This window comes from Sphaeramia orbicularis, chromosome 11 (assembly GCF_902148855.1).
Source record: "Sphaeramia orbicularis chromosome 11, fSphaOr1.1, whole genome shotgun sequence".
NCBI lineage: Eukaryota > Metazoa > Chordata > Actinopteri > Kurtiformes > Apogonidae > Sphaeramia > Sphaeramia orbicularis.
Genome location: NC_043967.1, coordinates 46,022,411 through 46,049,770, shown reverse-complemented (window position 1 = coordinate 46,049,770; position 27,360 = coordinate 46,022,411). Strand labels below are relative to the sequence as shown.

General features: G+C 37.2%; 2 protein-coding genes and 1 non-coding gene across 6 annotated transcripts; 1 reads left to right on the top strand and 2 right to left on the bottom strand.

Annotated features, from left to right (window-relative positions):
* Window positions 1–8,447: 8,447 nt before the first annotated feature.
* LOC115427820 (small conductance calcium-activated potassium channel protein 1-like) lies at window positions 8,448–23,305 on the top strand. 4 transcript variants are annotated; one of them, XM_030146508.1, is made up of 11 exons: window positions 8,448–9,098; window positions 9,803–10,695; window positions 11,966–12,061; window positions 15,303–15,590; window positions 17,423–17,458; window positions 17,821–17,942; window positions 18,958–19,099; window positions 19,209–19,319; window positions 20,395–20,522; window positions 21,384–21,453; window positions 21,592–23,305. In XM_030146508.1, the coding sequence occupies exons 2-11, from the start codon at window positions 9,838–9,840 to the stop codon at window positions 21,820–21,822; spliced, it is 2,082 nt and encodes a 693-aa protein (XP_030002368.1). In that variant the 5' UTR covers window positions 8,448–9,098; window positions 9,803–9,837; the 3' UTR covers window positions 21,823–23,305. The 4 variants fall into 4 exon arrangements, with proteins under 4 accessions (XP_030002368.1, XP_030002367.1, XP_030002370.1 ...); XM_030146507.1 differs by having other exon boundaries at window positions 21,384–21,462; XM_030146510.1 differs by lacking the exon at window positions 17,423–17,458.
* A 61-nt stretch (window positions 23,306–23,366) lies between these two features.
* Window positions 23,367–25,752, bottom strand: rps27.1 (ribosomal protein S27, isoform 1). The gene is made up of 4 exons (XM_030146528.1): window positions 25,638–25,752; window positions 24,900–25,008; window positions 24,673–24,783; window positions 23,367–23,601 (listed from the first exon to the last, which is right to left on the bottom strand). The coding sequence occupies exons 1-4, from the start codon at window positions 25,641–25,643 to the stop codon at window positions 23,573–23,575; spliced, it is 255 nt and encodes an 84-aa protein (XP_030002388.1). The 5' UTR covers window positions 25,644–25,752; the 3' UTR covers window positions 23,367–23,572.
* On the bottom strand, window positions 23,907–24,036 carry LOC115428994 (small nucleolar RNA SNORA35). The gene has a single exon (XR_003936723.1). It is a non-coding gene; the product is annotated as a small nucleolar RNA SNORA35 (small nucleolar RNA).
* Window positions 25,753–27,360: the final 1,608 nt, after the last annotated feature.

The window sequence follows — 27,360 nt, the reverse complement described above, 5'->3', positions numbered from 1 at the left end:
CACTAATAATGATATTTGTTCTTTGCATTAGGTTTGTTTTGTCCATCCAAAAAAGTTAAACTATATTGTATTTGTATATCAATGGAAAAAAAATCTAATAATAATAAAAAAATAAAAATTTAATGTACAAATGCACCTTTGCCATCAATCTAACACAAAATCAAATCTTTTCTGAGTAGTGTATTGATCCATGCCTGCAAAGTGTTTTATTTATTTATATTTTTTAGGGTTTGTATTGTTTGTGCCATTGAAGTAGTGGGGCCCAAAGTTCTATTATCTTCACCCTCTAATCCTTGGCAGCCCCCCTCTGCCCACACCTCTTAGATTGACAGGTAAAAGTGGATTAGTATTTAGATCATCATCCCAGTCTTATCTCCTGTCCCTTATTCCCATCACATACTCCTAACTGTACAGTATGTGTGTTTTACTGCTGGTTTATCCGTGTATTGCATGACACATGTCAGAATTATCAAACAGCTGGTCACACATTCAGTGCATGGTTATGGTCACGCACCGCTGGACTGGGGATCATGACTCTGTATGTGCGTGCATGTGTGTGTGATCCCTCCATTCTGCAGGTGGGGGGGGGGGGGGGGGGGGGGGGGGGGGGGTGTTTGGTGGGCTTTGGGGCAGATGGACTTCAGTTTAATTGAGAAAGTGCTGGGCTCTGCAGGAGGGCACGGCAATATGCATAGTTAAACTCTACTCCTCATTTGTCCTCACGAAATGCTGATGCAAGGGCAGAGGCAGCGAGAAGAGGAAAGAAAAAGAGGAGAGAGAGAGAGAGAGAGAGAGAGAGAGGAAGAGGAGGGGGGAGGAGGAGGAAGAAAGAGTTGGACTGTATAATAGATTACCCTATTACTTCTGCTGCCCTTCGGAATTACCCCTCTCCTAGGCAGCCTGTCAGACATCCAGAGTGCTCCCGAGCTACAGATTCATGCTCGGCTGCACACACACGATGGAGAGTGGCCCTCGGAGGCGGAAAGAAGGATGGCCAAGTCACCGGTTAACGCAGAGAAAACTGCACCGAGCAAGAAGCGAGGACATGCATCATCAGAAAAAAGCATCATGTTGCATCTCTGCACCTAAATGTGTCCAAAAGAGACTTCAATGGAGTTCATTCCTGTAGCAAAATAGATAAATAAATAAAAATTAATAAATAAATACAGCTGGTCTATGTGCTGTTATGCGCCAGTGTGATACATTGCCAAAAAACAAAATTCATTACGCTTCATAAAATACAGATTGGAGGCACTGAGGCGTGGGTGACATCTGGTGGTTTGTTTTCCAACTGCAGCCTGGAACCAGTGGAGCTCAGCATCAGCATCAGCATCAGCATCAGCAGCAGGTTATGTTTTCTTTTGAAGGAGTGAGGTGATGCTGTTAATTAACGAGGAGGAAACTGGATGATGAGAGCCAGAGTCATAAAAAATGAGGCTAATTATGAAGGAGATGAATAAAAACAATGAACAGGTTGTGAATTAAAGCCAATGATGACTTCAGGACAATGAAGATCCCCGTTATGATTTGCTCTTTTCTAATCTTTTCTGTCAATTTCTTCCTCCTGATTATGATTCTAGTTGCTCAGCAGCAGTGATGACCGTCATCCTGACCTGGCATGGCTGCAGCTCATCCTTCTCTGTGCTAAATGCTGAATGCCACCCCTGACAATGCAGCCATTAGTGCTGCTGTGCTGTGTGTTTTTAATCACTCTGCTGATTGGATTAGGTCCTCTCTTACGCTGACACGTCCCCTCCACTTATAGACAAACACAGCACATACATCCACTCGCCCATGATGTCTGATTTGTCAGCGTGCTCTTTTTTTTTTTTTTTTCTGAATGAAGCTGAGTAGTGCTGATACTATGCTCTGCGCCAGCAACTCCTGAAGCAGGTTGACTAAAGTTGACTGTTATACAATAAAATTTTATAGTGTGAAATCTTAAAGGAGTCCATCAACATTTTGGGTAATACACTTACAATATTCAGGTTCTTGCCAGGAGTTGACAAGATCGATATCACTCTCATGCCCTTACACTAAATATGAAATAGCCAGAAGAGACTTTGGCATGAAGACTGGATGCAGACAAGCTGGTCGACCAAATGTTTTTAACAAATCTGCTGATGTGTCATGCCATGACCCCATATAAGGGGCAGATGCTGTTGTCTGGCACCAAAAAATGTTAAAATTGATGAGTAGGGAGTAGAAGGACATGGTATCCTGCAGCAGCCCATGCTATTTGCTGCATGTAATCCCCTATTTATGCCTTTCCTCTCCCTCTCTTGCTGCTACCTCTAACTAATGCCAAAAAATAGCCTTAAAGGAGTCACATTTTGCTAAATCCACTTTCATTTACTTCTGTCCTCTGGGTTTTTTTTTTTTAGGTTTTTATGCTTTTATGTTTTTATGGGATAGGTAGAATACACATTTCGTCTTTTAATTCTACTTTCTTTTTAAACTAACTCATTCTTAGCTATTTACACTGCATTTATTTATTTATTGTTGATGTGGTGTGACTGTTTCGGTGGAACGGTGATCGTATTTTGAATTTCCTCTTTGGGATTAATAAAATAAATAAATCTATCTATCTATCTATCTATCTATCTATCTATCTATCTATCTATCTATCTATCTATCTATCTATCTATCTATCTATCTATCTATCTATCTTTCTATCTATCTGTCTGTCTGTCTGTCTGTCTGTCTGTCTGTCTGTCTGTCTATCTATCTATCTATCTATCTATCTATCTATCTATCTATCTATCTATCTATCTATCTGTCATCAGTACATTTATTTGTGTATTTGGACCCTAATAGTTGAAAAAGTTTGAATTTGAACCCTCCAGGTGCTACAAAGCTATCTTTATAATCATTCCGGCAAAAATCGAGTGGATTTCTACAAACCTTTTCAATTCCTGCTTAATTTGTTACATTTTATAACCAATTACATCACAACATTTGCATATATAAGGTCAAGACTTCAGACAAACATCTCTCCGAGTACGACATAACTGTTTGTCAGCAGCAGCGGTTGTAGTAAAAACTGAAAATATGTCCAAACTTGGAGTTGATTACCTAAAAGGTTCAGTTGTTGGTTATATTAACGAACACAAATGGATGAAAGGGACAGAAAGCACGGTCAACAACCTGGAGGGGGTGGGGCATGAAGTGGCTCATGTGCATTTAAAGGGCCAGCGCTCAAAACAACCTTTCAAGTGTCATTAGTCAGAAATAGCTTGAATTAAGCAAAAAAATCTTGAATTAAGCAAAAAAAAATCTGCCAACGGAAAAAGTGAAAATGATCTTTGTAAGATTTCTTGACATAAGATTTTCAAGATCTATTGTCTAAAAACAAGTTCTTATATCTCACTTACAAGTTATTCTTTAAATGATTATGTCTTATTTTAAGTGTGATGAGATATTTTGACTAGAAATGAGAAACATACACTTGTTAAGATTTGGATTTTTGCAGTGTAATGAAGAATTCAGACCCAAGCAAAGCATTTACAGTTTATGCAGACCACAGGGAAATGTTTTAAAATGCATAATTCCATTTAAAAAAAAGCAAAATATCACCCCTTTAAAAATATGTAATTTATGAACAGAAATTCAACCAAACTAAGATAATGGAAAGGGAGAGAAATAGAATTAATAAAAGGACTGGGTGTGTCAATCCCAAATGATTCAGCTCTGCATTAAATTGGATTGGATTGGGATCTTCTGCGTAGGAGAGAAAGGTGTCGAAAGGGAGATGAAAAACACTATCCAAAACTGCTGTCACGTCCTCTCTCTGTTGTCTTAATCACCAACCTTAAGCCTCCTCAGAAACCATAGGAATCACAGTACGCAATACAATATGTTGCCAACAATCACACAATCATTTTCCAGTGAATGAAAAACCAACAATGCAAAAAGCAGGGATAATGCATTGCATTGTCATTGTGTGTGTGTGTCTGTTTTATTGAATTTGATGAGTGAGACAAAACAAAACACAGACTTACATTACTGTCTCTGTAACTCACACACTGTCTGCAACTTCCATTTCAAAGAAGTTGCTGCTGCAGAGATTCCATGGTTTGTTTCCGATGTCTGACGTTGATATGGTTGATGTGGCTTTTAATGTGATGTTTGTTTCAGTGAGATTTATAGGGGGATGCTTGGCAGCTGAGTCAGAAGACACTGTCTCCAATATAATGAGACATGATTTTTAAGTGAATTAATGTTACACAATGAATTTACTCTCAATTTGAGGAACTGTAAATTATGACCCTTCATGTGGTCATCAAAGTGAGTTATAATGGGCTGGACACCGGAAAAGGTGCGGGACACTTTTAATGAACATTCAATCAATCATTCAAAATCCATTTCCATGTGTGAAAGCATTCCAAAAACTAGTGGCGGGGGAATCTGTTTAGTGTACATTTTAATTAAAATGTTAAGATGTGGTGCCAGTACAATAGCATACAGACTTTTTTTTCAGACCAGATGCAGTGAGTCCTACTGTTTTTATCCACTTTTAACTTTAAAGGAGTGATATTTTGCTTCTTTAAAATGGAATTATGCATTTTAAAACATTTCCCTGTGGTCTACATAAACTGTAAATGCTATGTTTGGGTCTGAATTCTTCATTAATTCAACTCCACAGGTCCATCTTCAACCCTATTTCTGAGTAATGACACCAGAAAGGTTGTTATGAGTGCTGGCCCTTCAAATACAAATGAGCACATTTTAGGTAATTGGCTTGAAGTTTGGACCTTTTTTCAGTACGGACTACAACGGCAGCTGCTGATAAACAATTATGTCGTATGGAGAAATGTTCATCAGAAGTCTTGACCTTATATGTGCAAATGTTGTGATGTAACTAGTTATAGACGCAACAAATTAAGCAGGAATTAAAACGGGTTGTAGAAATCCAGTCGATTTTTGCCAAAATGAACATACAGATAGCTTTGCAGCACCTGGAGGGTTCAAATTCAAACTTTTTGAACTATTAGGGTCCAAATACACAAATTAATGAACCAAAGACTAATAAAAGTGGGTTTAGCAAAATATGACCCCTTTAATACTTCCTTAAATGAGCAGAATAGACTGAACAGAATCATACAGCTGTGTCCTAAGACTCACCATCACCATCAATTTAGCCACCATCACATCTGACAATGATAACACAAGGAATTTGGAACATGACTGTGTGACATAAAGAGTGAAATAGACCGAGATTGTTTTTTTGAATAAGAAAAATGACCTATATCTCCTCAAAGATGCCTCTAATCTATGGTTTATGGAGCATAGTGATAACTTTATAGATATTTAATTTATTTTATGGGTATTTTAACAGCCAGTTCAAAAAAATGTGTTCTAATAATTTTGTCCATCACTGTATATTCCAGTCGATATGTTGTTCCACAGCTACTCCTCAGTCACACCTGTATAAACTGTACCATCTACCCTTGTAAGGAAGCAGCCAGCATAGCATAAATGACATAAATGTGAATAAATACAAGCATTGGCTCATTTTTCTCAACAAACACCCTACATAGGGATATTGTAGTGGATAATTCATGATAAATTGATGTGTTAAAAATGTAAAGCTATTATACAGTTACAGTTCAATGTACACTTTGTCAAATTATCATCGTTATATTTCAGCTCAAAGTAGTGTGGGTTCTTCAGTATGCTACGACTTTACATTAATCAACACAAAAAAAAATTACAAAATACATGTTCTCTCCCTATATTTCTGTGTGTGGGAAAGCCTGGGTGAAGTTCAGGACACACATGCAAAATGTATCTGGATGTTTGGACCAGATGGGGTATTTAACAGTGGGAAACCTGGTAGTACCTGTAAAAATGCTGATGTAGCAGGTGTTAAGGTGCCATTCTGGCCAATATGATAGATCAAAAACTACTGATAAGTGGGATGTTATCTTTGCAGGTGTTCAGAAAATGAGCTACACAAGTCTGACCATGTCAAAAAGGCAGGTTGAAATAGGTTATAAAAGAGGCAAACTCTGACTCCCATTTTGCTCGGCTTTGTTCAATAAAGTCTTATTTCTGCGTCAGATTTCAGTCAGTTTCACACTGATTTTCCTTGCATGCTAAACAACCTCTAAGAAAATGTAGATTTTTGACAATTGACAACGATATGTATTTTTGAGTCGGATATATTTTGATGCTACGATCCATACATGCATATTGAGATTTAATAAACTGATCCCACTTCCGTTTTTTGTTCTTGTTGGTTTGGATCAATATGAGTGCATGTGTTTTCAGTGACTGTTTGTTTATACTGTATCTGTAATAAATCTGCACAATTAACCCACTTTGTCAGCCTGTGCAATTATGTAGTCGCAAAAAACTATAATTTAAAGGTCCCAGAGCCGTCAGAACTACTGTGTAAGACATGCAAAATGGAAACAGCGTCTACAATCTTCCTTTTTCTTGTTTTTTTTTTTTTTGTCAACTTCATACATTTTAATAGAAAAAATACAGATTTTAAAATGATGTAGACTATAATCTGTGTTTTTTGTTGGTAACAAAGCAAATCAGCATCATAATGATAAATGCAGTAAATATCTCTGCATGGCTTATGTGTGTATTTTTGGCTTGTTTTTATTGTCCTACACATGAAAAAGAGTGAACTACTCTCGCTCTAATCAGTTTCACTGAGTATATTAAGGCTGAATGAATGCATATACACATCTGTTTGTTTAACAGAATGCAAATGGAGGCTAAAATCCCTCTCCTGTTCTTTTCTTTTTCAACAGTTTCCATTCCTTCACTACTAAGTACATTATCATGCAGACTTGTGTTCACTCTTCCATATTAGAAGCTGATCTCCAGGCAACACAGGCAGATCCATGGAAGACAACAACAAAAAATTATAGTCACGGTCTACTGACAACCTCATACATAATTCCATGAACATCTGAAACTGATCAATAATCAAAAACATCACTGACAAAGCGGAAGGAGGAAGAAGAAGCCTGTGCCTCTAAAACTCACTAATTAGCACAATTTCATCTGTTTATTTGATCTTCTAGAGAGGAAAGAAGATATCTGAGCCAAATTTAACTTAATTGGAAGAAAACATAAGCAAGTCTATGCCTTAAAATCTGATCGCAAACATTGGCCTTTAAAATGCAAAATTATTTACTGCTGTTTGCAACCCAGTGAGGCTCTTATTTATCATTTAATAAACCCGTCCCTACAGATCAAACCGAAGCAATTAATATCCTGAACAGAAGATGAAGTTGCACTCACTAAGATTCAGGGCATGAATCAGATTTGCCGTTTGCCAGTCACAGCAATTAGTGGACTGAAAATATCCCAGTTTAATTTGGGTTTCTTAGCAGCCAAAGGATGATTTGCAATAGAAGAGACTAATTGCAGACATATTGGCCACCAGCCACATGAGTAAGAAGAATTGACAAACTTAGCCACCAGCCCAGCCAGGATTTACAAGCTCTTGGCCGAGTGTCTGAATTAATTTGAAGGCTTGCAGATGTGCATATTCCCCTCCAGCATCTTTTTATTAAAAGGACAAGATTACTTAAGACGGTTCACTCTCTGTCACTGCAGCAGAGTCAGTCTTGCACTGCTGTTTCAGGCTTTCAGCGGAATCAAAGTTATATTATTTAGATTCTAATTCTGTGCAGAGATGTGAGATGGCATTTGTATTTACCAGAAGCCACAAGGGTTGGTTGTTGAGAGTCACGCACTGAAGAACAGACAGTTAGGGTCTGAATACGTACAGAATATCAAAACAAAAAATCCAGACAGCAGCAGCTGGTTAAGTCTCCAGGACCTGAATAGTTTTAGCATAAATAATCTATTTTACATCTGGAGAGATGTCTGAGAAAGTGAAAATCAGATGGCTATCATATTTTGTCCCCTGACCTGAACTCAGTCCCGCCCCCCTCCACCCTCCTCTGTCTTTCTCCAACTGTCTTTACATACATGCTGTCTTCAGATTAGATAATGCCTTCTTTATCCTGCTACTATCCGGATGCGCTACGCCCACCCTTTGCTCTTTGGATCTTTCCATTTGGAGGGAGCTCTATTATCTGTAGACCCATCTGTCACAAGGATTTAGATAAATAAATGATGCTGAATGTCATTGTTATGACTTTAATGCTTAATACTCCACAAATGTTCTGTGCATATTGTTTGGTTAAAGGGTAACATTTGATATTTCATAAGCTCATAAGTATCAGGACTCTCCCTCGGTTTGATTAATCTGGGATATTAATCTGGTGAATTCATATTGAAGATCATTACTCTGTTCTGAAGATTAGATTTTTTTTCTTTAAGCAAGTTTGTATAACTGAATATGCAAATATGGCAGTAGCAACAATAATGCCAATTGGTAAAACTACAAATAAAAAGTGGTATAATAGTCATCCTCATGAGGTTTAGCGCGCCGTTTTAGGATGGGTTGTGACACCAGCATTTAAGCAGAAGGTCCACACAGACGATATCAGCCAATCCCTGCTAAAAAAAAACCTCTGACAGATGACTGGGTCTTTGCCTTTATGTCTTGCAACATCTGCAACTTAGAGACTTTGTGATCATTAAGCCCCGAGCTTTAAGGAGGATGCCCTGATGATACACAGCAGGAAACAGAGCCAAACAAGAGTATAAACGCTTGAAACTGTAATGGATATTCACGGAGTATTTACCTCATGTCGTCATATGCAGGAAGGTTCATAACCTTGAATGTGAGGGAGGGGCTGCTGGACACTAAGACTGATAATGGATTGTTGGAAAGTTCAAACTGACACACCGTGAATGATGGGAATGTTTTGATTTGATCCTGCTGGAGCTCCGTGTTGCAGCCTGATAAGTTTTTACTGATGTTTTTAATGGAAACTGCCTCTAAGGAAAGTGGTGTCTTTCAATCGTTGTTTGTGGCGGCAGGTTTTTATTCGGAGGAGAGCTTTGTCAATCAGACAGATGTGCCCTTTATCAAGGAATACGAAGACTGAATATTAACCACTTGAGGAAAAATACCAAGTAAACAGCTGGTACCACAGGAGATAAGGCCTTTTTCCATCTTCATAGCAGTTTGGTTTTAAATTGGAAAACCTGATAAAAAGGTAAGAGTGTAAGGAGACAATTTGAGGATAAAATGCTATAATTTACTCGTCTATCCTCCAGTAAAGTTAGGACAAGCAATTATATTATTCTGATTCTTCTTCTATAGTTCTGTATAAATGTTAAATGTAAATAATTTCATACTTAATTAACATACAAAATTGTAATTTGGAAATCTCTGGTTATGATGGCAATAAGGAGTTAAAATAAATCTATAGTTCAAGTACATTTTCAGACACCCTAAAAATTTTACACAATCTCATTATAATGAAATATTCGTGAAAAATCATTTTTTCGTTTCAAATGGTGTGGCTACATCAGACAGACACAAATAAATGCAAATTTTTTTTTGTTGTTGTAAACAAGAAAAAATAAAACTAAATTCTTAACAGTTTCAACACGTCATGTCCTGAATGTGTTTCATTATCTGCTGAAACATCCAGTTTTGACCTTGACAGAAAAGCGCATGTGCAGAAGGGAGCATGTGGGTTTAGAGAATAGAACGATATTTGGAAGAGTTCAAGGACTTAAGAGTGATTCTTCATGCAATATATCACAAATACATGGGGTGTCCAAAAACCACTCCACCACTGTATTTTCTGAAGTGTCATTCTAATCTGTGTGAAGTTAGTTGCATTCATTCATTTAATTGTGTATTTTCTCCTGTCTCTTTTCTTCCTTTTTTGCTCAAACCTTCATCTTTAAGTATTTTTGCATCATCACCTGTAGTCTGAGGTCTTCATGGAGCACTCCCCCTCTATGAACTTGTCCGTGGTGGATGGCGACGATGTGGAGGACCACCGCCCACTCCTCCCACCACGGATGGTGCTGCAACCTCAGGCCTGTGCTCCCCAGTGTGGGATCCACCACACGGTCCAGACCTCCTCGGATCACCCCGTGTGGCTGGACCGAACCCAAGCCATGGCCACCACACCTTTATACAACGGCCATCTTTACGTCACACCTTCACCTCGCACCAACAGGAGGGCAGACAAAACTAAAGGCAAGGAGAGGAAATGTGAGAGAAGACCAGGGGGGAGTCGAGAAAATCTGGCCCATAAGGACTGTAATCAGAGGTGCAAAAGCAAAAACACAGGCGGTCACAGATTCCAGGAGAAAGTTACCTCTTTCACTGATGTCCCCATTTCTCCCTGTGGGTCACCTTATAAAGGGGCGTCCAGGTCACACGTAGATATTAAAGATGGTGATTGTAGAGGATGTCGAAAGTCAGGGAACGTTTCACTGGAAATGCAAGACCGCCAGAATCTCCCAGAGATCATCATCACCAATAAGGATGAGGACATTCAGCCTCACAAGGAGATCCAATACCACAAGGACATCTCACAGTCTGCCAAAGGAATGCTGCCAGGAGCTCAGTGTCCCAGGTCGCACCCCAACCCTCACACCAGCCCAAAGAACAAGCTGGATGCCAAGAACGACCCGTACTGGAAGACCCACAACATCGGTTGGCGCCTGGTCCGCCGGAGGGCCTTGTTCCTGAGGAGGCAACGGCTGAATGACTGCGCTCTGGCAGTGGGGATATTTGGCGTGGTGATGATGGTGATGGAGACAGAGCTCTCCTGGAGTGTCTACAGCAAGGTCAGAGGGAGAGCCCTTGAGTTAGTCTGAAAAAGACCGTCAAGCCAAATCAGTTTTATTTATATATTTCACTATGTCAAGAATCACAAATTTGCTTCAGAATACACACACAACCAAGTGTGATGGAACTCCTTAAAGTAATATAGTAATGCAAGTGGGCTCAGTTAAGAATTGACAGAAACATCATATAAAAGCAAATATCAACATCACATTAAACATGTCCATTCAGATGTCCACTATGCGGTCGGTTACTTAAAATAATGAATCCAAAAACAAGCAGTTCTTGGCCTAGTGTGGAGCACTGTAATACAAAAATGCCAATGTGAATTATTTGATTTATTCACAGTTCAGTTTATACAGATAGCATTGATATTTAATTCAATTTACACATGCGGGCCTGTCATCCAATGATGCACAACATCCAGTTTCTAATGAAACTGTGTTGTCATAAATAAATCACATATTGTCTTTGAGAACACATTTTATAAACATTTATAAAACTATTCCCTATTGAACTGCAACGTGTCCACTACAGCTGACAGTTGTGTATCCAACAAAGATAATCAATACCAAAAAAAAAACAAAACAAAACATTAGACATGTTTTGTATCATATTTGGTAGTAATGTATTAAACATAGATTCAGCATCAGCTTTGACAGCAAGACAACATTCAGGGATTTAATGTGGTTTACAACATCTACTGTCCTTCAACCCTCTGTGTCAGAGAGAAAAACCTATTCTTTTGTTGCGAAAACACAAAGGAAACAAGAAGACCCTTTGGAGTTTAGCATTCAACCTCTTCCAAAAAATCTGATTGTAAAGGTCTGGCAAGACTCAAAGCTGTTTTTTAAGAAAATAGATCATGATGCCAAACAGAGGCTGTTATCGTTTCTAAGGAGACACCTTCAGTGTTGTCAGACTTCCCACTTACTTAGTCTCTTTGTTCAGAAATACTTGCAGAAAAAGAAAAGTTGTTTGTTTTTCTATAGACGTAGTTTGTGCTTTGCCTTCTACGAACATGACAGGGCTTACTGTGCCTTTGTGGGAAATGGAAAATCTGTTGAGTCAATATATGTTCCGGAAATTGCAGGAAAATGCACAGTATGGATATAAGATCATGTTTATTATGTCGAGCAAATGGATTATCTAAATGCATGTAAGATCATAGGATTACATAGGGTTTATGCCATTGGTGTTTTATAGATTGAGCCGTGTAATAACAGCCATCATCTGACAATGATATCATCTTTTTGTGTGTGCCGCCCACAGAGCTCTATCTACTCCCTCACACTTAAATCCGTCATCAGTTTGTCTACGATCATCCTGCTCGGCCTCATCATTGCGTACCACTGCTGTGAAGTGCAGGTAACCCCCTCTTCATTATTAGACAATCAGCTTTTTCCTTTCCCTCCAGTGGCATTATGTAAAAATAATACACTTCTGTGAACGTCTTTGGCAAGATTTTAGCTCATTAGTCCCAAATTGAAGGAGTAACTTCATTATTTTAGTCATTACATCAAGGAAATGAGCTGAGCACTAAGAGGAGGTGAAGGTTCTATATCAGTGATTCCCAACCTTTCTGCCTACATTGCAATTTGTATTTGTGATCGCTCAGTGAAAGAAACAGATATGAATTGCTGGCAGTTCAACCAAAAAGTAATTTTCTTTCATCTCAGGTTGATTCATTGTAAGGATTTCTGAAGGTCTGAGTGGTGACCCAGTCTGGTACAGCAAAATTCAGATGAAACAGAAAATAGGAATAGTAATGTTAAAAAGAACTACAGTATATTTCTATTCAATCACTACATAACCCCATGACATAAAGGCTACCCTCTTTATTATAATACAATTTATATGGATTTCTTAAAATAAAACATTATATATCAGGAATACAGTTAATTAAAAGGAAAGAACCAAAAGAAAGAGTCCATAAAGGTTTAAAGTGAAAGGAGGCTTTTAAGACACTGTACATAATCACAATCCTGGTTGCTTTTTGACTTGTCCTTGTAGTGTCTAAAAGTAAACTTTCATTCCATTCTTGAAAGGGTGAATATATAATTTGCTGTTACCCTTAACAGATGTAAAACCTCCGTATATAAAATGTGATTTCAAATAAAAACATCACCTCTGCTTATGACATTATTCTGGCCATGGATAATAGCCATAACAAAGACATGATCAATATGCACCAGAGGGGATTTAATAAAAAATGCATTCATAAAACTAGACCACACTGAGAGACTGCAGACATGTGCCAAGGCTGACAGTCAAGTCTTCAAACAATCCACATATTATGAGCAATGCCACCACACTCACAACACACACCAGCCAGTACACCACTTGAACGATAATTTAATGCCTGTGAATGATCAACGTACAAGTATTTACAGGCAGCCAGTAACACTGGTCTACAAGTATAATGCTTCCAGAATAAAAGTAGTGAAACTTTACCACGTGTGAGTCACTGATAAAGAAAAATCAAGTCAAAAATGTTGGTTGTCTGAAGATTCCAATAAGATATAGTCTTGGGTCAAAATGTGAAATTCAAGAATTAATGAGAGAATGGGTTGTACTCAAAAGGAATATTAGTCTCAGAGCTACCAGATCTATTTCAAAACACTGGCTGCACATTACAATACATTCACTTTAAAGGTTCTATCTACTGTAAGATTTATACAGCTATTGTATAATTGTACATAAACATAATATATATGTGTAATAACCTAATACTGTATCATATACCATGGAAACATCAGCAAACCAGCACTTTTGTCATTTGTTTTCCAACTAATCTTATTAAAATATATAACATGTAGCCCATTTAATCTCTGAAGAAGATAATTTCTAAAAAAAAAAAAAAAAAAAAAAAGTCGACCAGCAAAATCAATTATGTGTTTTACTTCATGTTTTAGTAAACTGATCTGCTGCTCATTTGAAATTTTTATTAAGGATTAATAAAGCTTAATTGAATCTATATTTTCAGTTATTTTTGCCAGTTGATCCCAGTGGTTAGTTATCCTTAATGTTACCACGGAAACAAAGATCTTACTTCTAATTTGTCTGCTGGTGCCATGGTTACTTTAAGATAAGATAAGATAAGGTAAGATCCTTTATTGGGTAACAGTAAGGTTAGTTTACCCACTTGTTGCTATAGTAACAAAGATCTTACTCCTAATTTTTCTGCTGGTGTCATGGTTAATTTAAGATAAGATAACATAAGATAATCTTTTATTAGGCCTATTAGGAATTAATACGATTAGTATTAGTAACTGTCATTTGGTAGCCCTTTTTTTTTTTTTTTTTTAAATACATTTTAACTTAGCCTGAAATGTTCCAGTGTTAAACAGTAAATGTAAAAACCACAGCCCAGAGGTGGGAATTAAAGAAAGTACAAATATTTCTTTACTTGATCTATTTGTATAATGATAACTTTCAGCTAGCTAACTAGTAAACACTATGCATTATTGTAGTTCGCTAGGTCTACTTGAGTCTGCGTATATTCTTTTCTTTACCTTTTATTTATAATTCCCTACATTTTAGAACAAACATCTGTACTTTCTACTCACATTTACTCACATTTTCGTTACTTTAGTTCAACTAATGCTGGCTAATTCCCGTTGTATTATTTAGCATCACAGTGAGCCTTTCCTTGTTGCTAACTGTATTAGCTAATTGATGCTAATTGCTAAGCTAATTGTCAAAAAACGACAATAATAATATGTAGAAAATGTATAAGATGGTATATAACGAAACATTTAAGAGGTAAGAATTTACAGCTACCTTCATGGATGGTGTTGGCTCCATGAACTTTACAGAAACAACTTGATGAAAATAGTCTGCAGGCCAGTTTTTCCATTCTATTAATTTGAGTCATATACATAAAAACAAATATACTAAAACACTCCCAAATTTTAAAATCTTCCTATTAGAATTTGGAAATTATATTAAATCTTTAGAACTCATTTATAATTTAAAAAAAAAAAAATGCACTAACACCTTGGTTATTTATAAACATTTTTTTAAATACTAACAACTCTCTGTTGCATTTATTTATTTATGTATATTTGTCAGAATTATTATTTTTTATTTATTTACTTTTTTCCTTTTTTTTTTTTTTTTTTACTATTATTTATATATTATGGTTTGTATTTTTAAATCCATGCATTATTTTCTTAAACTTATATGTTAAAATGCATTTTCCCTTTTGACATCTTGTTGTTTGTTTAAAATGTTGTACTGTATCCGCAAATGTTAATAAAGTTAAAAAAAAATAAATAAATAATTTTTTTTAAAAAAGCAGGAATTTAAAAAAAAACAAAAAAAACACATTTAACACTAACAGACTGGAATCAAACCTAAAAATTAAAAAATAAAAATAAAAAAAAATCTATTAATTTGAGTCAGGAAGTTCAGTGCTTCTATCTTTACTTGAGTATTTGTACTTGGGTAGATAATGTGTGCCTACTTCAGCAAGCTTCATGGTATTTTTTCCGTAATCCTATTTAAAGAGGGGCAAACTGGAGAGATGACACAACCTGTTCAGTGAAGGTAATAATGGCAGAGTTGTGTGTGTGCCAGACCTAATGCATTCTTCTCATCTCGGCAGCTGTATGTCCATGACATCGGGGCGGAGGATTGGAGGATTGCCATGACAACCGAGCGGCTGACCCTCATCGCCCTGGAGCTGGCCGCCGTGGCCATCCATCCCTATCCCGTGGGTATCATGTCGTACTTCCAGCAGACCAAAGCGCGCCTGTCGTTGTCAGAGACGGAGCTGGAGATCGTCCTGGCTCTGCCCATGTTCCTGAGGCTGTACCTGCTGGGCCGAGCCATGATGCTGCACAGCCGCCTCTTCACTGACACCGCATCCAGGAGCATCGGAGCTCTGAATAAGGTGGGAGGTCAACCCTGGACCACCCCCAAAAAGAATCCGACTTTGGCCTGAACTTTGGCTTTGATGCCTTGGGACAGTACTGTGATGAGACCATAGTTTAAAATTTGAAGGAAAGAGTTTGCCCACTGTGTCAGGGGGCAGCAACATGTTATGGAGCATTATTCATGGAAGGGCTGGGCGATATGAGAGAAAATGTTCTCATGATAAGTAGACCCTAATGCGCAGGTGTCAAACATGCAGCCCAGGGGCCAAATCCGGCCCGCCAAAGGGTCCAGTTCGGCCCTTGGGATGAATTTGTGAAATGCAAAAATGACACTAAGGTATTAACAATCCTTTTAGTTCAGGTTCCACATTCAGACCAATTCAATCTCCAGTGGGTCAGACCAGTAAAATACTATCATAATAACTCCTAGGTGAGACAGTGGTGCAGTGGTCAACACTTGTGCCTCACAGCAAGAAGGTCCTGGGTTCAATTCCAGCACCAGTCGATGGGGATGGGACCTTTCTGTGTGGAGTTTGCATGTTCTCTCTATGTCTGCCTGGTTTCTCCAGCTTCCTCCCACCATCCAAAGACATGCACTAATAGGTTAATCGGTTAATCTAAATTGCCCATAGGTGTGAATGTGAGAGTGATTGTTTGTCTCTATATGTTCAGCCCTGCGATGAACTGGCGACTTGTCCAGGGTGTACCCCGCCTTCGCCCCTATGTAGCTGGGATAGGCTCCAAGCAACCCCCGTGACCCTAGTGAGGATAAAGCGGGTTCAGATAATGAATGAATGAGTAATAACAACTCCAAATTTTTCTGTTTGTAAATGTAAATATTTTCATGTTTTTACGCTAAAACAAAGTATAATTTCACAAAAAATTTCAATAACCTGAACAAATATGAATAACCTGAAATGCCTTAAGAGAAGTAAGTACAATTTTAACAATATTCTGCCTGATATTAAATGTTTTGTGTATTTGTAGATCCACTGTGATCTGTAAGTTATAATGTTTATGTGTAAATGATAAACTGAGGCAGAATACTGTTAAAATTACACTTATTTTTTCAGTTTGTTCATGCTATTCACATTGTTTGAAAGGATAGTTTATAGATGTAAACCTGTTCATAATGTAAATGAACTTTTTTTGCTTTAAAACATAAAGAAAACTTTGGAGTTGACATTATTTATATATTATTATGTTATTATTTTACTGGTTTGGCTCACTGCAGATCAAATTTAGCTGAATGTGGCCCCTGAACTAAAATGAGTTTGACACCCCTGCCCTAGTGTCATATCAGATGAAAAATCCAGGTACAAAGGGTAACTTTCGATCTTGAATGAAAGTTGAAGAGACCAGACATTTATTTGTGGTTTCAAATTATTAGAAAATGAAAATAACATGATAAAACTGTTAATAAGATGCAGCAAAACATAAAGACAAAAATAATGCACCAAGAAAAAAACACAAGTTGCTCTTGAAAGAATCATGCAAACCCATAATGACATAAAAGATGCAACAAGATGAAACTGACCTAATAATATTAAAATGACACAGAAAAGAAAAATTTAACAGGATAAAAAATTGCATAAAAAAGTAACAAGATGGAAATATTTTAAGGGACCCAAAAGGATGAAAACTACAAAAAAAGACAATTATTTGGGGGTTTAATTTCTCCTTTGGGTTTAGAATATGAGTCACATAAATCTCAGAAACACAAATCCTTTAAACAAAAGTTCAATGTATAGTGTAAATGTATGATATCACCCAGCCTGAATTCATGGGAAATATACTCTATTTTTTGGCCTGAACATTTCATGCACATATGTTTATGTCTTATGTCTAGGTGGGCCAAGAGGTCTGTAGACGTGTGCATCTTGAGGTGTGATTATCACAGTTTCGCTCCCATGAATCCCAGTGGTTTGACATGCTGATATGTCCCTCGCTAGCTCTCCTTTGCTTTCTGTATTCTTTTCCACAGTTGATTATATATATATCCACCCAGCTAATCCTTTCCCTTATTACTGCTTTTTAAAAGTGGCGAAAAAAAATGACCTTTGTCTCCCCTCTGCAATGCCAAACCTACTGTCCATGTATCAAGCCAGATTGAGTACAAGTTTTCTTATCTCTCCTCTCATCTGTATTATATAATCGTAATCTGACAGGTGCTACCCTAAATAGTCAAGCTAAGTAGGACCCTAATGTCAAAATTATGATGTAATGAATCCCATTTTTGCCCTTTAGATTCACTTCAACACAAGATTTGTGGGAAAGACACTAATGACCAACTACCCCGGGACTGTGCTGATGATTTTCAGCGTTTCTCTGTGGATTGTGGCTGCATGGGGCTTACATGTTTGTGAGAGGTATGTGGTGATAAGTCACACGACAGCTTAACCCATAGTGCACCCTAGAGGCCTGTATTTAATATCGTAATAATCACCCAATCATCAGCAGACGAAGACATTTACTGCAGTAAAATTGAATGGCATTTTCACTGTGATACTGTGGCCTTTGACAAGATAAAATATCAGAAGAAAACAGTGAAATAGGCGTGATGTATTATTCAGTTACAACAGCACAGTTAGATGAGACAATTAAAGCAGGATTTAGAAGAAATCTGATATATCTGTTATATGTGCAATCTCACCATGTATCAAACTTGGTCAAAATGTCTGCTTTCATGTCATGATTCTCATATTACATTATCATTTTTTCTAAAAGGTCCACAACAGATCTGGAAGAAAATTAGAGACCACTGGAAAAAAATGAAGACACCACTCATTTCCTTTTTTTTTTTTTTTTTTTAATATAATGAATAGGGCATTTATACTACTGCCATTTCCCCAATGGAAGTATGCAGGAGATGAAAACTAGTAAGAATAACAAATAATTGTTGTGTTTTCAGATCTCAAATAGTACAAGCAAATGAGTTCATATTCATTTAAACAACACAATACAGAGGAAATAAACTAATCTGAACTAAATAAGATGTTGCACTTTTCAATCTCAGCTGTTATCCATCTTGGCATGCCCTCCATCAGTCTTTCACATTGTGGTTTGGTGATTTAATCTGTTCCTGGCATAAAGATGCAAGCAGCTCAACTTTGTTTGAAGGCTTGTGTCCATCCATCATCTTTTTGGTCACGTTCCAGGGGTTTTCAATGGGGTTCAGATGTGATAATGTAGAGTGGTCTCTTAACTTGTTCCAGCATTATAGAAAATTCTACAAAAGTAAGAAAAGAGAAATAAGGCAGTATGGAGAACAAGTACAGAACAAAACTCCTTATGTTAGGATTAAATTTTTCTATGATGGCAGTATAATGGATAGAACATATCAGGACAGTTCAGGTTACTGTCAAGGCCTCTTCTTTCTCTCAGGCATCACAACTACAGAGACCTGAGTAGTAACTACATGGAAGCCTTGTGGATGGTCTCTGTCACCTTCTTGTCCATCGGATACGGAGATGTGGTGCCTCACACCTACTGTGGACGTAGCATCTGCCTCCTCACTGGGATCATGGTGAGAACACACCACATATATACACCCAGCTGAGTGCAGTTCATGTCCTCTGTCCTGAACTCTAACCACAGACTAGTACAGATTTTAACTCAGTTTGGTTCTCCCATAGGGAGCGGGCTGCACAGTTCTGGTGGTGGCGGTTGTTGCCAGGAAACTGGAGTTGACCAGAGCAGAAAAACATGTTCATAACTTTATGATGGACTCCCACATCACTAAAAGGGTAAAGTCTCATATTTGACTCCACATGTTTATGTTTCAGTCACAGACTATGTGGCTTGTTTGTCAGCCAGTTTTTACAGTTTGTGTTTTGTTGGTTTTTCTTTATCTTTAGTTAAAAACATGCCAATCTTTGTGAGAAAAATATCTTTATTAAGTCTCTATACTGATGTCCCATGATCATTTTCCTGGATAAATTCTTTGTGCTTGTGTATGAGACAATTTTACTTTTTTTTTTTTTTTGATTGACACATTTCTGCAAGTGTGAAGTACAAGTTGCTGCCAAATCGAAGTGAGCAACCGACCATTAAAGTCAATCAAGAATAAAACGTCATGAAATTACAATAAAGATTAAGAGAGTGTAGTGAACTGGAATAATCGTACTGATATGAAAAGTTTAATAACTTTTGAACCACTATTTCAATCATTTCAATTAAATATTTCAGGCAAAATGCAGTATCTCAGCTTTTCATTTGCATCAGATGTGTCGTATTTAGGCATTCAGAGGCTTCGTAGTGAATATGGAAGCACTGTTATTTTCTACAGCGTTGTTCACTAATAAAACCCATGTAGCATGATAAATGACAATGGTTGTAGATGTTTGCATAACTCACTTTTTCTTCACTTTTTTTCTGTTCCGCTTTTATGAACATTTACCTACTAAGAAAATTAAATAAAGGGAAATACCTGATTTTTAATGAAAAATTCTGAATTTAGATAATGATATTATAATTAATGATTACTAAAATGATTGAGGTTAGAAGTTCAAAAAAAGCCATTTCGATGACACCACAAAAACAGTTCTTTAAAGGGTTAAGAAGCCTTATGGAGACGAGTAAAATGATCTCACCGCATAGGCAGTCTTCTTCATATCCTCACTTATTTTGGAAATGTCAGGCCTGAAAGCTGAGTTTGAGTCAAAATTACTTGAGTTTTGGCAGTGCGAGAGTATTGCAATATATTAATATTATTATTATGGTTTGTGTTTGTGCTGATCAGCATGAGTAGTAAATTATATTTAGGTCAAATGCATAAATGTGAAATAAGTCCTCTGACTGTTATTCTGCATTTTTCACTAGATAAAAATTGCTGCAGCAAATGTGCTGAGAGAGACTTGGCTTATCTACAAATACACTAAGCTGTCCAGAGAAAGAGACCACACCAGAGTCCGCATGCACCAGAGGAAGCTGCTTCTGGCCATTCACCAGTAAGACACTTATCCTTAAATAAGATGCTCCGGTACAAATCACACAAAGGAGAGCCAGACAATCTGACACAAACAACAGATCCATTAATGATGTCATATATATTTCATCAGTACTGTTTATTTCCCACTCCTCAGGTGAAGTATTCAGATCTTTCTTGTCAAAGTAATAACACCACAATATGAAAATATTATATTATATACAAGTAAAAGTTCTGCATTCAAAACATTATCAAAGTAAAAATACATACATCTTATCAGGAAAATGGACTTAAAATATGAAAGTAAAAATAGTCATTGTATAGTAAAAAGGGCTCTTCATCCATCAGTTTACCACAAAGATGCAAAATCAGCATATCTGGAAATACTAGACAAGGAGGGGATGAAAACTGTCAGACAAATGTTGTTGAGTACAAAATATGTATGCCTTAGAAGAAGTGAGGTAGGAGTAGAAACATGCACAAAACAGAAATACTCAAGTACAGGTACCTCAAATTTTTACAATACTTGAATAAAAAGAGACCAGAGTCAGTAGCAATGCTAATTTTACATCCATTAAAATTATATATGATTGTTTTGCCCTTTATTGAGTAAAACAATATATTATTTCTTTCCTTTCTATGTCTGACTTTTGTAAAATTGGCCAATTTACAGTTTCAAATGCTTTGTTTCAATATTAACAACCATATTACAAAACACTTACCTGAGATATTAAATGTACAACAGTGAGGAAAATATAGGAAATAGTTTTACTATGGGTTATTTTTGTTAGAGGTACTTTCTCTAGTGTTTTTCCCTGGACATTTCCCCACTCATTACTCCTTTCATATTATAAAAGTGGTATAAGTGTATGTTTAACTACAGGCTGCGACAAGTTAAAATCGAGAAAAGGATCCTGGCAGATCAGAGTAACACACTTGTGGACCTCTGCAAGGTGAGAGAGGCAAGTGAATTATTTAGTTCACAACCCATTACGTCAAAATCTACATAAAGTCGAATCCAATATTCCCAATGGCGTCTCTTTGTCTGCTTCACATGGAACTGAAACACGCTAAAACGGACCTGAATGCAGATGCAGAACCTGATGTATGACGTGCTGTCGGAGGTTCAGGGCTGCAGAGAGGAGCTGGACACACACATCCACGGTCTGGAGAAGAACGTGGAGGAGCTGAGGGAGGGCTTCAGGAGTCTGATGCCACTCCTGTCCAGTACCCTGTCCACGCAGAACTCCTCCATCCGCCACCTCCTCAGGGAGAGAGAGGTGAAGTCTGAGACCGCGGGGGTGAGTGGAGGAGACAGGTAGACGGAGGCTGAGGCTGAGCAGACCATACAAACAAACAGTGCTGTCAAGCTTCTCCTGGAAGAGATCTGTATTTAAAACAACCCCAAAATGATCCTGTTAGGGGTAGTTTTCTTATGGAGTCAGACACATATAGAAGTAAAAACAGGTGAAAAATGCAACATCAAGTGACTTAATAACTTCCTTCAGTGGAATCGGTTTTATAAGTGTGAACTCTGTGGACATTTTGATGATGGTGGTGACTTCATGTGTAATTTCATACCCATCTCACAGCCCTCATACCCTGTGGATAGGGAGCATTGTCATCAATCAACATGTCACAAGAGGGCGCAAGTGTTTAACAGCCCCTGACCAGCCTGGGTTGGTGATCAGACTTGTTCCTTTTTAGTTTCTTTAAAGAATAAATAAGAGCTTTGTACTGCAATGAAAAATAGAAATGTACCATTGTAGGCAACCCCAAAAAATGAACAGGATTATGATTATTATGATTGATTATGGTGTCTATAGCAGAAAGAAGAAATAATTTTCTCTCCAAGAGCCATTAAGTGCGTTTGGACCCCAGCCTGTCATCCTGAAAGAGACCACTCCAGGACTTCACAACAAAACAAAAAAAATGTGTTTGGAGTTTCTAACTACACAGCAAAATGCATTAACACCATGATCAGATGCCACAAAACTTTTTTACATTTTCAACTATTGTCTTACATGTAGAGTATTTTAGAAACAAATGTCACCTGTCTGTACATTAATTGTATAAATTCGACACATGTTGTGTAGCGGAATTACATGATGTACCTGTAGGATTTAGTGACTGAGTTCCTTCTTTTGAAGGCATACTTCACCTGTCCTGCATTTAATGAAAATGGACCATTTGGCAGATAATTTAACCTCTGAAACATGTGGTCAATAGCAGATTTATATAGATTAATAGTTTTATCTGTACACAGGGTTCTTGCGTATTCCATGCTTTTGACACAATTCTCTGAAAAATGGTTACTTTTGAGTACAAGTAACTACATGTTTGTGTAAATAGATTGCTATAAAATCCAACAGTACACTGTAACATTGTTATATTGCCAACCAGTTGCCTGAACACTGTATCATATATATACATATTCATGTGGATCTTCTGAATGACTGTTCATTCCAGGTGAAGAGGCAGCTGTGTAGGAGTGAACATATACACTTCTGGCCTTCATTTATCTAATGTCCTGGTTTAACCTCAGTGGTCGACACTGGCCATTTTCAGCCAGATTCAAGCAGCACAAAACACTTCTTGTATGGCTCATTTTTAGAGACTACATATTTTGTATTTTAGAGAAAAAAAAAAAAAACTTTTCCATACTTACCCTGTTCCAGAACTTACATTTCACAATTCTCTAGATTGGAACCTTGTGTAAACTACTGAAATCTACAGTAAAATATTGTACCATTTTAAGCATCAATGATTAAATCCAGATGTACTTTCTAATAAAGAGATGTTTTGTAATTAATGTCTGAAGTTTTTACAATCACTGGTAACATGTAAATAACCACACAAAACTTTATTTAGCCAAAACAATATTTTATTAAGAGAGACAGGGTTGGAGAGTGGAGTTACAGCACTCTGTCAATGGGAACAGTGGAACTTCATCTGCTGTCCAGTTCATCTTCAGGTCTCGTTTTCAGCTCTGGTTTGCCAACCTCTCAGTGCAGAAGACGCTGATATCAACCAGTCCATCCCGTCCTCTCCCTTTCAGCTCTGGGAGATAAGCTAATGCTGCTTCCTCCTGAATGAGCACCCTGCCAGACAACACAATGACCGTCAGACTACTGCTGACACGGGCCATACAGTACACAAATACTGCAGCCAGTCAACACACCACCATTGTACTGAACGCTGCTGATAGCAGAGTTGAATCATGTGACTGATGAGGTCAACATCTTCCTCTTTAACTTTATGTTCATGTGTAGTAACAACGCTGTAACTCCATGGTCAAACTGGGCAGCATAAACAACAGAACTGACCATCAAAATAAACTATGGAGTTCCCAATAACAAAAAACTGGTCAAGTCACCAGAAGAATCAGGAAACACCTATACAGTATGCATGTTCTCAGCCTTCGAAAGGGGGGAGCCATTGGTTTAGCTCAACCCTTCTGCTAACTGAGGTTGATCTTGCACTGGAATGAGATTGGAAGACCATGATAAAGGAAATCCAGTCACTTAGCAGTGCTATTACTAACCTTAAAATAAGCATTTTTGTGCCGAAAATGTTTCCCTAAGAACACTAGAAGTCTGGGTACATTATCCTAGCTGGCAACCTGGCAGGTACTTTATCATCAAATATTTTGAGTTTACCATGTAGTAAAACTGTCAAATTCTTATTTTTTCCAAAGTGATAGTGATTTTCCATCAATAAAATTTAACCAAACTATTAATGCTGTCTGGCACAATGCATATATTCAGCATTAAAAATCTCTTCCCCAGCCTGCCAGAGCACTGATCTTTAAATATCTGTCCATATTTACAAAAAAGCATGATAAGAGATAAAAGCAATTATGGTGGAGGGAAGCATGACATAAAGATATTCCCATTTCTACGGGAATTGTGTTCAGTGTGTTTAACTGTGCACGGCTCATAAATGCAAACACATATACACAAACCAATTCCTGAGCACGAGTTACTAAAGCAGATCAGTGCTCAAACATCAACACACAAAACATTAATTGTAAGAGTACAGTTGATGATTCCATGATTATGGATCAGGTCATTCAAAAAAAGGCCACAGCTCAGTTCTGGAGCAATCCAACATATACAACTAATGAAAAGTACTGTTGTGAGAGTTAAAACTGGATGACGGGAAATACTGACCCTCTGTGAGACGTGCTTTGCCTCCAGTGGGCTGACATAGGACTGTTGAACAGCCCACACACAGCACGACTGTCTGAGCGTGGCTGAACACCGTCGTGATCTTGTAGCATCCTGCAAAACAGTAAACAGTGTCATCACTTCATTCCATGTAATGATCCAACACTGGCACTGCTATGCTAAGTGACCATCGTGTTTTGATTTAGGCTTATAATACGAGTGTCTTGTACCTGGACATTTAACATCCATAAAGTAAGAGTTGGGGCTCTGAACAAGACGCTTCTTCTTGTGCCTCCTCTTCTCCTCCTCGGGGGATGGGTGCAACAAGTCTTTTGCGAGCTGCAGGAAGGAAAAAAAAACAGGGAAATGAACAAAGGGAAGCGGTGACTGATAACGTATAATGCATATAGGGCTGGTAAAAAAAAAAAATCCGCGATAAAATGAACCGAAAATGCTGCAAATATGAATCAAAATAAGGTTGATCAGTGGCGTAATTAAACCCGGACTGTTAAAATATTCGCATTTGTTCTGCTGTTTGACTGTATCGTCTGTAGGCTCGTCGTCTGGCCTACTTCAGTTGGATTAGGTAACGCGCTACGCATTTCTTCGATCCTACTGGTTTTCTAAATATCCATCGATCTGTGACAACCATAATTATCACTAGTGTACAGATATATATGATACGCCCTAACAGTCATTATAATAGATTCCTGTTTGACAGTCCGTTGAGACTCGCCGTCCAACTAGCTCCATGTTTGCAGTGTGCGCGCAGCCATCTTGTGTCACAATGCGCTCAAATGTGCTGCATTTTTATTCCTTAAAACTGGGACTTAAACTCAACCAAAGCGCCTAAAACCGACACCAGCTCATTCGCTAACATGTTAGGTAAAAATTGAGCCGTGTGTTGCCTCTCTAGTACTGGGTTAAATAGTGAAAATGACATTATGTGCTGGCCTCCGGATACTTACTGGCATGTTGGCGAGGAAATAGCCGCTGCCGAAAAGGAGGCATTACCGGAAGCGAGAGGTTCATATTGGTGGTTCCTTTGAGCACGGGCAGGAAGTGACGTTTTTAACGCAGCAGGGCGGCCATGTTGGTGAGGTCAAAGCTGCGCCCCATTCAGATTAGGCTTTTTTTTTTTTTTTTTTTTTTTTAAGTTTCCAGAAGTAGTTTTTTTTCCAACTTTATTAATCAAAATCTGGTTAAACATTTCGACCATTTTCATACAAAAATTCTTATTTTCTCCAGACTGAGCAACATTTTCAAACTTAAAAGAACAATATTTATACAGAACATCATAAAATAAAATAAAATAAAATTGAATAAAATAAATAAAATAATTATCAAAATAAAGTCAGAGGTCTAATCAGGAATCAACAAATTTAAATTTTCATAGACAATCAAAGTTCGTTTGGTTTTTACATGTCTTAATGTCTTTTTGAAATTTGTCATTTCATTTTTGTAAATTAAGAACAGTGGGGGGGGGGTCATTACAAATCTACATTTATGTATAAATTGTTTGGCCATAATAATCAAAGTGTTATACATAGTTTCTCTTTTTCTGTTTTCCATTATAATTCCAAATTTAATGTCTTTGTATTCCAATTTGGGCGATTGAGTGTCCTTTTCAGATGTCAGATGAGACATTTACAGTCGCGGAAAAAATTATTAGACCACCCTTGTTCTCTTCAATTTCTTGTTAATTTTAATGCTTGGTACAACTAAAGGTACATTTTTGGACAAATGCAATGATAACAACAAAAATAGCTCACAAGAGTTTAATTTAAGAACTGATACCTAGGCATTTTCCATGGTTTTCATGATAATAACCAAAATCACTTCAGTTCTTACATCAATATCTATGGCATTGTACTGACAAAAACAGTGCTTTTAGGCATTGCATGTTTTCTTTTCTGTCTGTTTTAGTCACATGATGCACACAAGAGTTAGTACTTGATAGCATATCCATTGTTTTTGATGACTTTTGATGGTCAAATTATTTTTTCTGCGACTGTATCATTTATGACATTTATTACTTCGTTTGTTTATTTCGAGCATTATAGAATACATGCAAATTCAAAATCCCCCCCCCCAAAAAACAAATCATTCATTTATACTCAAATGAATAATTTGTTTTTTTTTTTTGAGGAACAGATAATGAAAAATGTAAAATATGGAGATGAAAAATGGGTGCGTAAAAATGGAGGTAAAATGAGTAAAAAATTGTGAGTGAATTGATTAAAACAGTTGTGCCATAAAGAAAACAAATCCACAAAACAGAAGTAAAAACACTAATAAAAGTAGATGAAATAAAAATTATTACAAATTAAGAATGTGATTCAATTAATGTAAATGGGAAAAACAGAGGTAAATTCTATTCTGGCACTTCTATCTCATATAGCTTATACAAAACTGTGTTAATCTGTATATCTGAAATTTTATCTAAAAAAAAAGTTGCATTAAATATTTCAAGCAAAAAAGAAATTAGATTTAGCAAATAATGAGTGTTCTTGCCATTTCAGTGGAGTAGAGGAAAAAAACACTAACACAATTTTATTATAGGAAAGAAAAATTGGGCAAACAATCAAATTTAAGGATAAAGACATGGACAAATGTGCTGTTTTTCTTGTACAGTTGATTTTATTATTAAGAAAAACTGCATCAATTTCCCATCACAATAAAAGACATCGT

Coding starts and splice junctions, on each gene's coding strand:
- LOC115427820 (XM_030146507.1), top strand. CDS start 9,838: ATGGAGCACTCCCCCTCTATGAACTTGTCCGTGGTGGATGGCGACGAT. Junction 19,100..19,208: donor GCCTCCTCACTGGGATCATG/GTGAGAACACAC, acceptor GTTCTCCCATAG/GGAGCGGGCTGCACAGTTCT. Junction 20,523..21,383: donor CTGCTTCTGGCCATTCACCA/GTAAGACACTTA, acceptor GTTTAACTACAG/GCTGCGACAAGTTAAAATCG.
- rps27.1 (XM_030146528.1), bottom strand. Junction 24,784..24,899: donor TATGGATGTTAAATGTCCAG/GTACAAGACACT, acceptor ACTGTTTTGCAG/GATGCTACAAGATCACGACG. Junction 23,602..24,672: donor CAAAGCACGTCTCACAGAGG/GTCAGTATTTCC, acceptor GTTGTCTGGCAG/GGTGCTCATTCAGGAGGAAG.